Source organism: Podarcis pityusensis (genome assembly GCF_964106645.2).
Source record: "Podarcis pityusensis genome assembly, chromosome: 15".
NCBI classification, from domain to species: domain Eukaryota; kingdom Metazoa; phylum Chordata; class Lepidosauria; order Squamata; family Lacertidae; genus Podarcis; species Podarcis pityusensis.
This window is the reverse complement of record NC_138040.1, coordinates 13,400,710-13,417,569: the sequence shown is the minus strand read 5'-3', so window position 1 is coordinate 13,417,569 and position 16,860 is coordinate 13,400,710. Positions and strand designations below refer to the sequence as shown.

The 16,860-nt window shown below is 46.1% G+C and overlaps 1 protein-coding gene across 2 annotated transcripts in view; it reads left to right on the top strand.

Moving 5' to 3' along the window:
• The first annotated feature begins 2,513 nt into the window (after window positions 1-2,513).
• Window positions 2,514-16,860, top strand: part of ZZEF1 (zinc finger ZZ-type and EF-hand domain containing 1) — a 75,943-nt gene continuing 61,596 nt past the window's right edge. The window contains exons 1-5 of one of the 2 annotated variants that reach the window (XM_080982716.1): window positions 2,514-3,186; window positions 10,693-10,837; window positions 13,054-13,248; window positions 14,148-14,319; window positions 15,622-15,821. In XM_080982716.1, the coding sequence (XP_080838842.1) occupies window positions 2,611-3,186; window positions 10,693-10,837; window positions 13,054-13,248; window positions 14,148-14,319; window positions 15,622-15,821 (1,288 nt within the window). In that variant the 5' untranslated portion in view covers window positions 2,514-2,610. The remainder of the gene's footprint in view (window positions 3,187-10,692; window positions 10,838-13,053; window positions 13,249-14,147; window positions 14,320-15,621; window positions 15,822-16,860) is intronic. The other variant, XM_080982717.1, reaches the window with a different exon arrangement.

Sequence of the window (16,860 nt, the reverse complement as noted above, 5' to 3'; positions counted from 1 at the left end):
AACCCACGTAAGGACTCTATATGGGCTCTTGGATACCCCATCAGGCAAAAATGGCTGATCTATGTTCGTGCTTGGTTGGTACAGTTATGAACATTACCATATATCTAAGACCATAAAATTCCTATCACAGAACTAATTGCCCATATAAAACTAACAAATGATAAAGTGATTCAAGTTCACACACACACATACAAAATCCTGAGTCTCTCTGGCCAGAAACAGCATTCCTCCTTACTCCCATCTCCACTGTCATAATTAAAAATACATGGTTTTAATAAGTTTGTATCCCTAATAAGAAGAAGCAGTAGGGCCAACTTCTGTATTTGGTAACCTAGCAAGGTAATGTTTATTAGATACATTTATGCCTATGATATAGCCACATATAATGCTTTTAAAAACATGGATCAAAACTCTTTATCCTTTAACAATTTAAGTAAAGTCATGTTTATAACCCAGTTAGATTGACCTGGTGGTCAAATTGCTAGTACATTTGCAAAGCTTAAGCAGGGTCTGGCTTGGTTTCAAACTGGATGGGGAACTGTGTGCCAAAAGTCCTGCATAGCAGGGGGATGGACTAGATGACTCTTAGGGCCCCTTCTATGACCAATAGCTTTGATCATCTTTGGCAAACCTGTAACACACACCCCACCCCCTGGGTCAGTCAGTTACTGAGGTTAGAAAATGCGAGGAGAAAAATGTTAGGAATGATTAAATAAAACAAGTTTCGGGAAAGGCTGAGCAGTGCCCCAAGCGGTGAGGCGCATCATTGCAGCTTCTCAGTAAAGCGTCGGGAGCTGGCGGACCACTGCCCCATGTGGCCAGCAGTGTCACTACAGCTTCTCAGGGAAGAACCTTCCCCGCTGGCTGGCTCTCCCATGCTGGCCATTGGCTCCTCCTGGGCTGGGAGGGAGATAAAAAGGGTTCTCCTGCCACCTAGGATTCTACTTGAGCAGCAAGGCGTAAGGGAGCTCTAGTGCTGGAGCAACGGGAGGCAGAGGTCATGCCATCAGCTCTGCCAAAAGACCACGTCCCCCAGGCACCTCTGAACTGTGTCAACTGGTCATTTTAAGAACTGCTGGCCAAGTTTGATTTCCACCCTATTATTCTATCCCCCTTTTTCTTGTGGACTTTTGTTTTGTAAGCCTGTCTGACAGGGGCTGTGTGGTTTTCAACGGACTGTAGTAAGCCACTCTGGGAGTCTTTTTGGATGGGCAGTGGCATTACCAGATGCTCCATATACCGTATTTTTCGCTCTATAAGACGCACCAGACCACAAGACGCACCTTGTTTTTGGAGGAGGAAAACAAGAGAAAAAAAAATTTGAATCTCAGAAGCCAGAACAGCAAGAGGGATCACTGCGCAGTGAAAGCAGCAATCCCTCTTGCTGTTCTGGCTTTTGGGATAGCTGCGCAGCTGGCATTCGCTCCATAAGACGCACACACATTTCCCCTTGCTTTTTAGGAGGGAAAAAGTGAGTCTTATAGACCAAAGATACAGTAAGTAACATCTGTGGTCTTGCTCTTTGGTCCTGCTTGTTCTCTGACTCTGGCAGCCTTTGGGTTGTGCTTTGCACCCTTCTTGAGTCCTTTTGCCTGGCTGGAATGAGTCCTTGAAATGTGACACGGAATCGTTTGCCTGGCTGGATAGAGGATTTCAGAATCCTTGTGTAACAGTTAAGAGGGGCAGGATAGAACCTGGGAGAGACCAGGGTTCAAATCCATTACTTGGCCATAAGCTGGCTGAGTGACCTTGGGGGCCAGTCACTGCCCCTCAGCCTGACCTACCTCGCAGGGTTGTTGTGGGGACTAAAATGAGGTGGAGAACGATGTATGTTAACTTGACCTTGGAGAAAAAGGTGGGCTATAAATGCGATTAATAATAATAATCAAAGAGGCATGTGTGTAGAAACTAGCCTATTGTACAAATGCAAAATTTGCATATGCTTCTCCCACTTTTGCTTTTGGTTCCGCCCTGAATGCATAGCTGTCAACGTTTCCCTTTTTTAAAGGGAAATTCCCTTATTCCGAATAGGATTCCTCGCAAGAAAAGGGAAAAGTTGACAGCTATGCCTGAATGGAATGTGGCCCTCTTAAGGGAATGTGGCACTCAGGCCCAAAATGGCTGGCCACTCCTGGTGCAGACAATACTGAGCTAGATAGACTAATTCTCTGACTTGGTACGTATAAGGTTGCTTCCTATGTTTTTAATAAATATCCCTATTACAGCATAGAGGCTGGATTTATGACACTGCCGTAAAGCGACACCAGGGGGCCGTTCCCATTCTGTATTTACTGTAATTCTGGGCGGCGCCACAACATTCTGAACCATAGAGGCTACGGTTCCTTCACTTCCCTAGAAGGGCTGCGTGCACGACGCTGCCGCCAAGCCGACAACCCATCTCCTTATTGGGCGACGCTGCCGCAAACCGAGCCCTTCTGAACGCGCGCTAGTGTCCTCGGCGCTGCTTTGCGGCCGGGTGACGCAAAACGGCCGCTAGGCGAGCGGGCGTTTGCGACGCCGCCTTGGCGGAAGTTCGGCGGCCTGAGGGAAGCCGCAGGGACGAGCTGAAGGAGGAGCGGCCGGCAGAAGGAGGCCGGGCTCGGGCGCTCCATGGGGAACGTGGGCAGCCACAGCGAGGGCGAGGAAGAAGAGGAGGAAACGGCGCCCTGCGCCGCCGCCGCCGCCTCAGGAGGCGCCCGGAATAGCGGCAGCGCCGCCAGGGAGGCCTCCTCGCCGGGCGCCATGGAGACGGCGGCGGCCTCCTCGTCCTCTTCCTCGCCGGCCGCCGCCCGGCCTTCGGCGCCTCCGTCGGCGGCCCCCCTGCCGTCCTCGTCCCCGTCCCCGCTGCTGCCGGCGGCGTCGGTGCTGCTCGGCCAGGCCCGCCTGAGGGAGGAGGCCGCGGCCCGTTTGCGCGAGGCACCCTCGGCGGAACCGCTGCTGTCCCGCCACCACGCCGCCCTGGTGCGCTGGCTGGAGGAGCGCCTGGGCCGCGGGGAGCACGCCGTCAGCCTCGAGCAGCTCTGCGAGGCCCTCGAGGCGCGCGCCGGGCCGACGCCAGGAGGAGGAGGAGGCGGCGGAGGAGCAGCGGGAGCATCCGTCGCCGCCGGGGCAGCCGCCACGGGAGGAGGCGGGAGTGGAGGGGAAGCCGCTGCCGCCGCCGCCGAGGAGCGAGCCAGGAGCGAGGAGGTGAGCGGTAGCCCACCCCCCACCATGAGGAAAGGGGTGGCAGCTCAGTGCGTGGAGCAGGTGCTTCGGAGGCCCGACTTTCCGCCCTTGGCATCTCCAGGCAGGGCTGCTGGGAGGGGGAGACTTCCTCCAGGGGGACCCCGGAGGTCTACCTTGGTATAAGACAGCTTCCTAGGTTCCTGTTTGAAGCGGCCTATGTTGAAATCACGAGGACTAGAGTCTTGCTTTATTTTTAGGGCAAAGTGCACAGGGCAGTGGTGGAGCATTATGTTTGCATGCAGGAGGTCCCACGCTCGGTCTCCTGCATATCCGGGCAGGGCTGGGGAAAGGCTCCCTGCCTGAAACCTTGGAGGGCCACTACAAATAGTTGTAAAGGTAAAGGTACCCCTGACCGTTAGATCCAGTCGTGGACGACTCTGGGGTTGTGAGAATACAAAGCCAGATGAACCACTATGGGCTCAGTATAAGGCAGCTTGTTATGTTGTTATTTAAACTAGACCTTTATTTAGAATAATGAGGACTAGAATCCCTAAAAATGGTAGAGCAACCTGATAGTGCTATACAGATGTCATGTTTATCACCACCACTCACAAGTAAGGCATTTCCTTCTTGACATGTCACACATCCCCTTAAGCTGTTTAAGGAGAAAACTTTTCTGAATCTAGCTATCTCAGATCCTGGTCCAAACTGCACTTAAACCTGAAGCGCTGTAGAGTACCTGCTTTGCATGCAGAAGGTCCAAGATTCAATCCCTGGCATCTCTAGATATGGCTGGAGAAAGACTTCTGCCTGAAATGCTGGAGAGCAGCTGCTAGTCAGTGTCCAGAATACTGAGCTGGATGGACCAACTGTCAATATAGGGCAGCTTCGTACATTCCTCTTTAAGCTCTTTGTTCAGAAAAAAGAGGACTAGAATCTTGTTTTCTTTTAAGCAAAGGTTCACCTTTCCGTAGCAGAGTACCTGTTCCTAAATTCAGTCCCCAATGGTATCTCCAGATAGAGCTGGGAAAGAGACCCTCCCCCGTCTGAAATCCAGGAGAGCCATTGCTCATCATTGTGGAAAATACTGAACCAAATGGGCCAGTGATTTGATTCAACATGGCAGCTTCCCCTGTTTGAGGGGATTGCATCTACATGTGTTTGAGCAGCATAGCCTATGCACCCAAACGGAAGGGTGGAGGGCCAGTCTTTGCTCGGTAGGGTTTGCTGCCCCAGGCAAAGGTGCCCAAGGGCAGCAGCTTTGCAGTGCACGCTTATGTAATACTTGCTGTGTTTGGTTCTGGCGCTTCCTCTTATGCAAAGTAGAGAGGGCAGCCTTGCAATGCACTCTTCTGTGGTGTTTACTCCCCAGTAAGTGTTCTTGTGTTTACTCTTAGGAAGCATGCAAAGTAGGATGGCAGGCTTGCAGTTCAGGCCTCTCTATGCTGTTAGAGTTTATATCTGTGCCATCTTTCTGTCAAAAAAGGGTCTCCAAAGCAGCTCAGAGAGATTCACAAACAAATTCAAGTTTTAAAAAATGCAACTTTGAAAAATTGAAGATACAAAGTTGTTGTTGTTGTTTTTTAAATCCTCTATCACTTATCCCCCTTCTCATGCGTTCTACTTCTTAATATATTGTGGCTGGGTTCCATTTGTTTATTTGCATGTATACTTGGAACTGAACCACTCTGTGTTTCTGGGGCCTTAACTCCCCAGGGAAGGGTGCTCAGGGATGGCAGCTGCGGCCTTGCAATGCACTCCTGTGTCAAGTATTTACTCACCTGTAAGCTCCAATGTGCTCAGTTTAGGGTTTCTCCTTTAGGAAATGCACAAGGCAGGACAGCAACCTCCTCCTGCAGAGTGGGCTCTACAGCAAACGCTATTATGTTCACTTCAGGGCTTCCTCTTAGGAAACGTACAGCATTGTAGGATTGTAGCCTTGTGATTCAGCTCTATGGAAATTTGGGAGTGAGCTCCTGTGTGTTTATTGAGTCTTGCACAGGAATGGATTTGAGATGGAAGTATTGCTATTAACAGTTTTGTATAGCAGTTTTGTGGCTTGGTGAAATGCTTTATATTACTTTATCTGTGTTGTCTACCATCTTCTGTGGTGGGCTGCTGCATTTTCAGATATGCATCTTAGGGTTAGAGTATGACTTGTGAGCCCTGAGCTGAGGGTGGACAGGTGTGAACCTGAGTCTCCTTCCCGCAGCAGTGGCTCTGTGTGGCCTATAGAAGCAGATTTAAAATGCTGTTGTTGGCAGGGGCCACAGAGAATTTGGCCCAGAGTTCTGAGGCTCCCCAGCGATGGTTTAGAACAGGCATAGGCAAACTCGGCCCTCCAGATGTTTTGAGACTGCAACTTCCATCATCCCTGACCACTGGTCCTGTTAGCTAGGGATGATGGGAGTTGTAGTCCCAAAACATCTGGAGGGCCGAGTTTGCCTATGCCTGATTTAGAAGTTACCAAGATGAGAATCAGAATTTACAAATGCTTCAAATTATTGAAGTAGCATAATGGAATCTGTGGTAGGTTAGCATAAGTATGGGGTTGAGAGGAGGGAATAAAATGATAAGGGTAGTGCATTGGTTGAATGTGTTTTGGAGACTTGCAATACTGACGCTACACGTTTTGGTCCAGTACTAAGTTTTGTTTCCAAGCAACCTTTTCCCCATATGACCCATGGCCGTAAATAACCTGCAGTTCTGTTGAAAGCATGATCCAGAGGACATATTTTCCCATGCTGTTAAATGTAGTGCCCTCTTCCAATCCAAAGGAGTGTCTGTGGTTTTGAAGCATATGTGCTGGAGCTTTTAACTCCTTAAAAGGCACCCTGCAATCTCTCTCAGAAGCTGCTGCTCATGAAAGGAAGTTAGAAATTACAGTAGGTTATACTGGTAGTTAGGGGAGTTTCTAAAGTGAGATTATTATTGCATAAAAACCCAGATTGAATTTTGTGTTTCTCCTCTGCTGTTTAGGACTTCACAAGCATGTGATTGTCAAACGGGGTAATGCCTGTAGAATGGGACATTGGTTTCACAAACAGTTAATTATGGGAAGTATTAAATAATCCTTCTCCTTTCATTTTAACAGGGTTCTTGACAATGTTTGCCTACAAGGGAGAACAGATGCTGGTTGTTTTTCATAAGTGATGCTAGGAGTTATTTTAGTTTGGAATATCTGTTTCCTCAGTGTGTTTTATATGAGGCAGAAAATGGAAGAGAATTGATTTAAAATTAATACACATCCAAGCAGTTGTTGTGGAAATTGCAAAAAGCAGTTTAAGTGGTGTTTGAAAAATGCCTGCTTTGAGCCTGCAAACTCCTGCATTGCCTTTAGAGTGGGTGTGGACAGTTTCACCTTTATGTAACATGTAATCGTGATAGTATGAAGAGAAAGAGAACACTTCAGGGCAAAGGTTCAGGGGACAACACCCTGTTAAGAAACATGACCTGATGCTCAGGCAGGGAAGCTGTTTGATTTTGCTGGCCCTTAGGCTTTAGCAATGCACAGAGCTCTCTGCCTTTTTGCAGCACTTCCTTGTTCACTTGCAAATATGCTCCTGAGGACCACAAACAGCCTTCCAGGCCTCTCTATTCAACCCTCAGAACTCTCTGCAGGTCAAGCCTCATACGCAGGACACACTCCTCACTGCCCCTGCTCTGCACCCTCCTGAAGTGCTTTTGCCTGGCTGGGCCCTTGAACTGTCATTCCTCCTGCTTAAGTGAATAGAAAAAGGGGGGTGTTGGCTCTGAATCTCGGCCACTTGTAAGCCTGGGTCAAAGCTCCACTTGTTGTTGTTTTTGTCCCAGATGATTTGCTTGTGCATTTCAGATATTTATTTGAAATTCTGAGCACAAGTAATATATGCGGAGATTTATTTTTTAAAGAAGAAAAAGCTTCACTTCTCAGGAACCCATGTTACTTTAGCTGAGTCTGTAAACCTGCATGTGGTTGATGAGCACCACTTCGGAGCTTGAGCCTCAGGATGCTTCCAGCTCTCCGTACAGCATTCTGTATACTTTGAGTCTCTGGCACTTGTTCATTCCCATGAGTTGGAGTGTGTCATTTGACAATCTGGGTGGGCTGATTGGGGTTGGCTTGACTAGCCAACTCCGAGGATCAATGGAGAAGTTTGGGGTGTTTCCACATGGCATCACAGATCCACCATCCCAGACACTGTGGAGAAAACATCTCTCTTCCTTTTCCCTCAGACCTTTCGTTCCGTGCACCTCTCCTGAGCCCATCTGCTTCCTCTTCCAACTCTTGTTTATTTATTGTCTACTGAAAAATTATTTGGAACTTTTCTGCCACGTAAGAGCTCCTAATATGGTCCACGCAGTATTAAGATGAATATAGTATTGACAGGGACGCGGGTGGCGCTGTGGGTAAAACCTCAGCGCCTAGGACTTGCCGATCGCATGGTCGGTGGTTCGAATCCCCGCGGCGGGGTGAGCTCCCGTCATTCGGTCCCAGCTCCTGCCCACCTAGCAGTTCGAAAGCACAATTAAGTGCAAGTAGATAAATAGGTACTGCTTTCTAGCGGGAAGGTAAACGGCGTTCCGTGTGCTGCTCTGGTGCCCGTTCGCCAGAGCAGCTTCGTCACGCTGGCCACGTGACCCGGAAGTGTCTGCGGACAGCGCTGGCTCCTGGCCTCTAGAGTGAGATGAGCGCACAACCCTAGAGTCTGTCAAGACTGGCCCGTACAGGCAGGGGTACCTTTACCTTTTATAGTATTGACAGTGGGCATCAACTTTTTTCAGGCCTGTGAGCACATTTAGAATTTTCTATCAAATGCCATGGCTGCCAGCTCCTCTGCTCACCTCTTGCCTCCCTCCCCCGGGATCAACCCACACCCCACAGAGACAGTAGAGGAGAGCACATGCACATGGATGTTGCTTTTTCAAGGGATTTGTGTAAACAGACGTTTACAAGTGTACTCAAAAATATTTGTACATATCAGAAATAATTTGGTGTCAGGTTTATTCAGGGGGCATTTCCACCCTTGTTATTGGTGTTGTCAGGCAATAGACACACTGAGGAGCTCCGAGGCGAGTGAGGCTGAGCAGCCAGACTTTGCTCAGCCCATAATGCTGCCAAGGTGGCATGATGTAAACTCCTAACCAACATGAAAGCATAAGGTTTGCACAACCTTGCTCTCTATCCATTCAAACAACCAGTGAAAGCCTTCCCGACCTCGTACAACACCTTTACCAATCAACCACTCAGGCCCATAACAATTTTGCCTGACTTCTGATTGTGCTGTATAGGGGCACAATCTGAGGCCGACGGTGAGAATTCAAATACTACAATCTAACCTACTTTTATCATTTATCATTTTATTACATAAAATTCAGAATTAAAAACAGTTAAAACGGACTACATTCACTGGAATAGGGTGGGTCCTGCAACTCATATCTCAGGCATCAAAGGTCAGAGGGGGGCGGGGGAAGCTGCATATTCAGCATTTACCAAAAGCTGTATACTGAATAAGCTGGACACAGTTCTGTGCAGAAGGAATTGCACAGTTTAGGGCCTTCCAGCAGAGAATGACCTCTCCTGGGCCACCGCTCCTCTCAAAAAACCTTCTGAGGGTGGTGGAACTTCCAAGGGGACCCTTCTACTGAGCTTGACATCCAGGCAGGTCTGTAGGGAAGGATGAGGTCTTTCAGATATTTGGGACCTAAATTGTTTAGGGTTTAGAACACTTAATGTGAGCACCTTGAATTGGACATGGAAACAAACTGTCAACCAATGTAGGACAGTAATTGGAAGATGCATTCACCATGTTAAAATAAAACACCTGTCACTTCTGAGGTCTTTGGCACCCCAGAAATCAGCCAGCAAATCCACCCACACATGGCTTCAGCTCAGCAAATTTATATCAAGAGGGAGTATTGTGGCTGAACTGAAGGGACAGGGAAAACACTTACTTCCCCTAGCAACTGTTCCCTGCCTTTCACCAAGAGAGTACATGTTCAGATAAGGTTATAGCCCAATTGCAGAGAGCTAAATGGCACTGACTTCCCTGTCTCTGCAGTTACAGCTAGCTACAAATCACAATAATTTTTCATGCAAACTAGGATTGGAAGTACTTGTTGACAGTAGTACACAGCAAACAAAGCACCTGGCCAGCTTTGTTTAAATGGTGCTACTTGGGAGGTCACTTAGCCAAACACCACTCTGGTTGCCAACACAGTCTGTCCTCCCATGCTGTGGTTAAGCATGTGACAAGCGTTTTCACTGCTGACCTTTGAAATGAGGATAATCCATATCCATTTACAAGCAGCATGTTCAGCAATGATGCACACGCAACAGTGTGTAGAACAAGTTACAGTCAGTTGTACAAAATGGGCTGGCATGGAAAGAAAGTATTTTGCCCTTTTTTCAAATGGCTGTTTTGGCTCAAACAAGTAGGCCTTGAGCCCTTATGCCGATGCCATGTGTATATCTAACCTTTGGCCATCACGGATTAGTTAAAGGACCAGAAGGGAGACTAGCTTTAGTTGGTGAAAGCAAACAACCTTGTTGCTTACATAAGACACTTCAGGTATGTTTACAGACTGCCCTATCCTGTGTTGCATTACAACAATTTCAGTTGTGTCGATCACACTCCCTAAAAGGGGCTCGCAGTCTAGTCTGGGTTACATCTTGAGGGAAACTTAAAGTAGAACAAGCTAAAATTGATACCTTAAAAAAGTATGTCCTTTCTAAGGACATAAAAATAGCCTGCTGGATCAGTAGCTCATTCAGCCCAGCATCCTGTTCTCAGAGCGGCCAACCAGATGCCTGTAGTAAACCCCAAAGCAGGACCTTAGTGCAGTAGCAGCTTGGGAGAAAACTGGTTTATTACTACTTTTAATAGGTTTGCAGGAGTGTACTGACAATCCATCTGACTCAAGAAAACAGAACATCATGTCCAGTCTAAGATTTTGTTAAAGCAATAACTGTGATAAACAACCAGTGAGATTCTTTTACTAGTTTTGGGAATCATTTCAAATCTCTGCTGAAACCATGGTCTCGGAGGGCATCTCTGAACTACTTGCTGTTTCTGTGACTCAGCTACAGCTCCTATAGCCAATGGTCAAAAAGGCAATGCAAGTTAAGACAAGTTGTGTGCGTGTGCGTGCGTTCACCCCCTTCAAAAGCCGATTATATATATAAACAGTTGAATACTGTATTCATCAAATCAATCCCACAGATACCAACAGAGCTAAAGGTCTCTGTTTAGATGCCAAAAAGACAATAACGAAAGTGCCTGAGATATAACGGAAGGGAGTTCAAAGGGTAAAGTGTCACCACACTAAAGGCCAGCTGCATCTAGAGAGTATCAGATGAGTATTCACTGCAGGTGATTGATTACCTTCTAAATCAAGTTATACCCAGTGCGCTATAACTTTGTGCCAATGGAGAAAATTGCTTTTTCCATTTGAGATAGTTAAAGACCGTTGACAGTGGGCACGATAAAATGGGGATCTCCCCTCTCTGCTCATCTAACTGCTGATCTTCTTTTTCTTCCCCTTCAGGCTTTTGCTCAGTTTGATCCTGAGGGTGATGGCACAGTGGATGTGGAGAACATGCTGGAGGCTCTCAAGAACTCCAGCGGAGCCAATCTTCAAGGGGAGCTTAGTCACGTGATCAGGCAGCTGCAGGCTTGTTCGCTTGTCCCAGGTAAGAAATGGGAAGGAAGAAGGGAGATGGCTTCTGTGGATTTATCTTAATGTAATGGGCCACGGACTTAAGATAGCATGGCAGTAACCCCCTGGGAAGGTGCCTGGTGTTAGAACAAATGGAGAAGGGCCATAGCTCATTGGTAGAGCAAGCTGAAGGTCCCAAGTTCAACCTCTGGTGTCTCCAGGTAGGGTTGGGAGAGACTTTGCATTGGGACTTTCTTCCTAGGATGATTCTTCTGCCACTGTAAGGCAGCTTCACATTCTCCAGTTGATATATAGCTATGTGAGTTGTAGTCCAAAACATCTGGATAAGACCAGGTTGGTGAAAACTAACGTATCCAATAGCAGAAGGAATCATTGATTGGGCATCTCACTTAGCTCAAGTGTGCAATTCTATCACCATTGCTATCTTCACCCTGAACCATTCAAGGGGTTCATTTTTAATCACTTGTTTACTCAGGAGCTGTCATAGAATCATAGAATAGAATCATAGAATCATAGAGTTGGAAGAGACCACAAGGGCCATCGAGTCCAACCCCCTGCCAAGCAGGAAACACCATCAGAGCACTCCTGACATATGGTTGTCAAGCCTCTGCTTAAAGACCTCCAAAGAAGGAGACTCCACCACACTCCTTGGCAGTAAATTCCACTGTCGAACAGCTCTTACTGTCAGGAAGTTCTTCCTAATGTTTAGGTGGAATCTTCTTTCTTGTAGTTTGGATCCATTGCTCCGTGTCCGCTTCTCTGGAGCAGCAGAAAACAACCTTTCTCCCTCCTCTATGTGACATCCTTTTATATATTTGAACATGGCTATCATATCACCCCTTAACCTCCTCTTCTCCAGGCTAAACATGCCCAGCTCCCTTAGCCGTTCATGTTAACTTGCTCTTGTTTTCCTGAGAAGTGCATGGTCATGACTCATGAGGCAGTGCCAAACCTTTGCAAGGTTTCTAGTAGCATTGTTTGGGCACACCCAAAATAAACAGTCAGGTTATAAAAGTACTCATAGCTAATAATAATGCTTGTTTTTCAAATATTCATAGTGCTTTCACAGCCTTGCTAAGGTAAGGCCAGTATTGACCCTATATTACAGATGGGAGATCAATGTAGATAGAGGGAGATTGACGTTTACTGAAGGTTCACACTGAGTTTCTATAAGAGGCAAGATTCAGAGTAGCAACTGTCTGCTTCGTAGCTCAAGCTTCTTAGCCACTGCACCACATCAGTGTCTAAAATATATGAAAACTGTTAAATCTGGGGGGGGGGGGGGGGACCTCAGACACCCTGCGGGAAGGCTGTGAGTTCCGTGCTAGGAAAAGGTCTGAGAAGAGAACAGTATTTGCGGGTCTCTCTCTCTCTCTCTCTCTCTCTCTCTCTCTCTCTCTCTTTTTTGCATCGTGTTTCACTAGTTTGTTTGCATTATTTGAGCCCCATAGTTGAGTTGAAGCAGGTCTTAGCAGTCTTTCACAGCTAGAAGAGGTTAAGGATATGGTTCAAGGTACCAAGTAAGGAACAGATAGTCATATAGAGTGTGGCTACTCCCAGTTTCTGAACACTGGAGATTTTGGGAGATTCTGCACCCATGTTCATAAACATATCCTCCAAACCTAGGAATGGACTAGGATTTTTAAACAAGGGCCATGTCATATTTCCAGAAACTTCTAGGATCAGACAACATGGAAAAACGCTGCTACCAGCTCCTACCATTCTGTAGGGATTATATCAAAACAGTTTCAGTAGTTTAGGATACAGTGATTCCTTGGTTCACACACAGTTAAGCCATCAGCCTGTTCCTTGGGGCCAAATGTGCTTCCTCACTTGCTCACACTGATTGAATATGCTTCTCCTCACACTCTGGTTTTAATTATCAGTAGCTTCATATGGTTTCTTAGGGGCACTGCTGCTGCTTTCCCCCCTTCCACTAGCATAGTTTGGAAGCACCTAAGTGGTGACTTGAGTGGGGGTTATTTAACTAATCTCATGTTTAGCCCAGGGATTGGGAGCCTGTGGCCCTGTAGATGTTGTTGGACTACAATTCCCATCATGATGGGAGTTGTAGACCAACATCTGGAGGGGCAACAGATTCCTCTGTTCCTGTTCTAGCCAGTTGAGTGATAGAATTAAGTTCCACTTAATTAACTGAAGCAGGAAATGTTCTGTCTCTACCAAAATATGTATGCACCTTATTAAGTGCCTTTCCCTTTCCTTCTCAAGGTTTTGTAGACATATTTTCAGAGTTGAATGAGCGCCTTAGTCTCCATGCTTTCATGATCCTGAGGTTCCTGCACCGGCACCGTATCGCCAGCACAGTCATCCCTTATCCAGTCTTGGAGTACTTCAACAATATTTGCACCATGCGATCTTCTGTACTGAAGGATTCTTTAGACCGGCTCCTCCTAAAAGAAAAAGGTATTGGAAGTTGATTTGTCCTCTTCTCACCTAAAATGTTTATAATCAGGGCCAGCCACTGAGGTGCAATTATAATCTTAATTGTGTTTCCTCTCAATCTTCTGAATATCCATGTCAGGATAATTTCTTGAGCAGTTCAGTATCAATACATCCTTGGAGGCAAAGCTCCTCTGCAGGTGGAGATGCTGATCTATGCCTCTCTTATTTGAACCATGTTTAAATTCTGATTTCACTAACGTGTGGCATTTTTGTCACTATGGGTGCCATCCCCCCTTTTTTTGTCTTCTCCAGATCACCCTTCACTGTAATTGTTCTGCATAGGTTGTGATGTGGGTCATTCAGTCACTCAGAATACAAAGGCGTAGCAGAATTATCTACCTTCAGAGGAGGCTGCCTGTTGCATTGCTGTATGAGTATCTGCTCTGGGCATCCCCCCATCCAATCATTCAGGTGTGCCCAGATTAGCAATTCATGTGGGAACTCAGAGTGGGCTTTCCTAAGGGTTGGCAGCTCTATAAGTCCTTTAATAGTGAACCTGGGCAACTGAGCTCCTGACAAGAGAGGGGAAAGGACCTAAAGAACCCATAAGCCAGATCCACACAGTCTGCTTAACAGTTAAGTCTGTGGATGATACTTGTACTATTTGGATGACAGTTCAATACCTGCCCTTAAAAAAAAGAGAGAAAAGGAAACACTAGGCGAGAGAGGTTACTTTCCTTTCCTCTAGGCAAATTCTCAATGAATGTGTTGCAAGGAAATGAAAGAGAATCACTTCCTCAAAGGTCTCGTAGATTGCCATGAAGGTAGGGGGACGGAGGAAGAGGTAAGCAGAAGTCAGTATGCTGGTATGAATGTTTTTACTTAACCTGTCTTTGCCGCTTCTTCGAATCTCTTTACAGAATGTCCGAGTGATTTAAATGGAAACCAGGAATTAGACAAGCTCAAATCAGTTTCAAAGTGCTACACTCACATAGAAACTTCCTCCAATTCAGCAGACATTGACAAAATGACAAATGGAGAGACCTCCTCCTTCTGGCAGTCTGATGGGAGTGCTCGGTCACACTGGATACGGTGAGTGACAGGCTGGATTTCATTATTAACAAGGCTTCTGGGATTTCCAGAGCAGAACGTTCCTCTTCTTTGTTTGACTTGGATGGAAACTGGTTAACATAAGACTCTCAAGCTTGTAGAAGAGAGGTATTGTGGTTCTGTCCAGATGTTGGACTCCAACCACTATCCCTGGCTTGGACTTAATTCTGAGCCCAGGAACTGTGGTTTGTTTCACTTATTCATAAAATTCCTTAGCTGCCCTTCACCATAAGGTCCCCAGGATGGGTTACAGCTATATAAACATATGGTTACAAAACCAAGTAAAACCTTTTCAACCAAAACAGAAGCTTCTCTTGAACAGAAGGGGTGGGTCCCATAAAACAAAATACCTTAACTGTCAAAAGCTAGTATTGCTCCCACTAGGCTCACGGCATGGATAAACAACAGTGATGTGAAAAACTTTGTGCAGGAGGTTTTTCTACCACTATGTTTTCCTATGATTCTTCCGCCTGTTATAAATATTTCTGTACCGCTAATACATAAAGAAAATATCAAAGTGTTTCACAACAAGTACATATGAAACCATACAATAAAAAGCTTATTAAAAAGTTAAAATCAGATAACTGTTGTGGAAAGATGTATTCTTAATTGCCTGCATAAGCTTGAAGGAATAAAAAAGTTTTCAGCAGGCATTTAAAAGTTGAAACAGATGGTGTCTGCTGTATCTTTAGTGACAGAGGGTTCCACAGAGCTGGGCAGATTACACAAAAGGCTTGGTTCCTTGTTGTCTCAAATGAACCTTGCCAACTTGGGGAATGACCAGCGACCGTCATGCAGGTGATCTCAGTGACCAACCTGGCATATTAAGCTTCTGGCAGTTCCTGAAGTACCCTGGGCCGAAGTTGCTCAGGGCTTTATAAATTAAGACGTGATCCTGGCCTGATAATAGATGAACAGCCAGTGTCAACTTGCTTGGGATTTTAACTGTTGATAAAGTTTTTAATGTGCTGCTTGTTTTATTACTAGGTTTATGGTGATTTGGGTGAAGTTCTGCCCAGAAGACCTAATAGGCATGACTAATGCTGGATGCAAGCCTTTGCCTTTAATTCTCTCATGATTTCTTTTTTAATTGTAAGCTGCCTTGAGTTTGATCTTTATCATGGACTGGCGCGATATGTATGGCCCAATGGATACATAAGCCTGGCATCCTTTTATAAATGTGTTCTTTACTGAATAAGTGCAAGTCGGGCAAGCTCAGTTGGGTACCACAAAATCTTCTGTTCTCACCCCCCGCATTCCCAATGAAACCTCTTTGCCTTCCAGTTTAAAGATGAAACCGGACGTCATTCTGAGGCACCTCTCGATTGCAGTCGCAGCCAATGACCAGAGTTACATGCCGCAGCAGGTTACGGTAGCTGTTGGAAGGACGGCCAGCAATCTCCAGGAGGTCCGCGATGTTCACATTCCCAGCAATGTTACCGGATATGTGACATTGTTGGAAAACGCTAACATTAGTCAGATGTGTGAGTCAATAACAATACAATTGGTGTTTCTTCTCTCTCTCTTTTTTTAATAAAACAAAATATATTTTAACTGACTGGCTTGAAAGGTAAAAAGGGGGTGGGGAAGCAGTTCCTTAGGGATGGGAAGTTTGGGTTACCCAGGTCAGCCCAAAGTCGCTTTATCTCGTCCAGGTTAACCCAAAGTGACTCACAATCAGCCCACCAAACAGACAAGAAACCCCACACAGACACTTTTGCCTGCATCCCTAGATGTTGAGCTCTCAATATTTGTGGATGCCCATGCTCAGAGACAGTTTTCATGTGTTCTGGGGCCAAGCCTTTGAATCTGAGTGCAGGTTCTGGGGTTCAGCTAGAAAACCTATTTAAAAGAGGGTTGGAGTTCAGACTGACAGGTTTCAATGCCCCAAGTGTGCATAACTTTATAACTGTGCCACTAGAAACGTGAAGCTTAATACTTGGAAACCAGTGAAATCGAATGTCTTGTGAATATCTTCAGGCAAGATTCGGGGTCTGTATTTTCCTCATTTCCATGCAAACCCGTGAATGTCATGGTTGGCTTAAAATGCACAATGCACCTCAGCAAGGTACCTGTGGTTCACTCGGATATTTGACAGCCCCCTGCCCCCATTATTGTGGTTTGCATGATTGCAGGTTTGTTCATTATCTAGAATTGAATCTGGAATTCTGACTTGCTCAGGGAATTGGAGCGTTGTTGTTTTTAAAGCTCATTAATTTCTGTTGAAGTAGTCTTGGGGGCCTATAACCCGTACAAAAATACCAGCATTAAGAAAAATGTTGTAGTTCTCAGAGAAGTCTTGTCTGCCTGGGACTGTGGCTTACTCTGTTGCCAGAACTACCCTCATATATAATACAGATCACACACTTAAGCTAGTTGAGTGTCAATCAGTTTTAATTATTGATTTATTACATTTATATCCCGCCTCCCCCATTTTATCCTCACAACGACCCTGTGAGGTAGGCTGGGCAAAGAGACAGTGACTGGCCCAAGATCGCCCAGTGAGCTTCATACCAGGTGGCA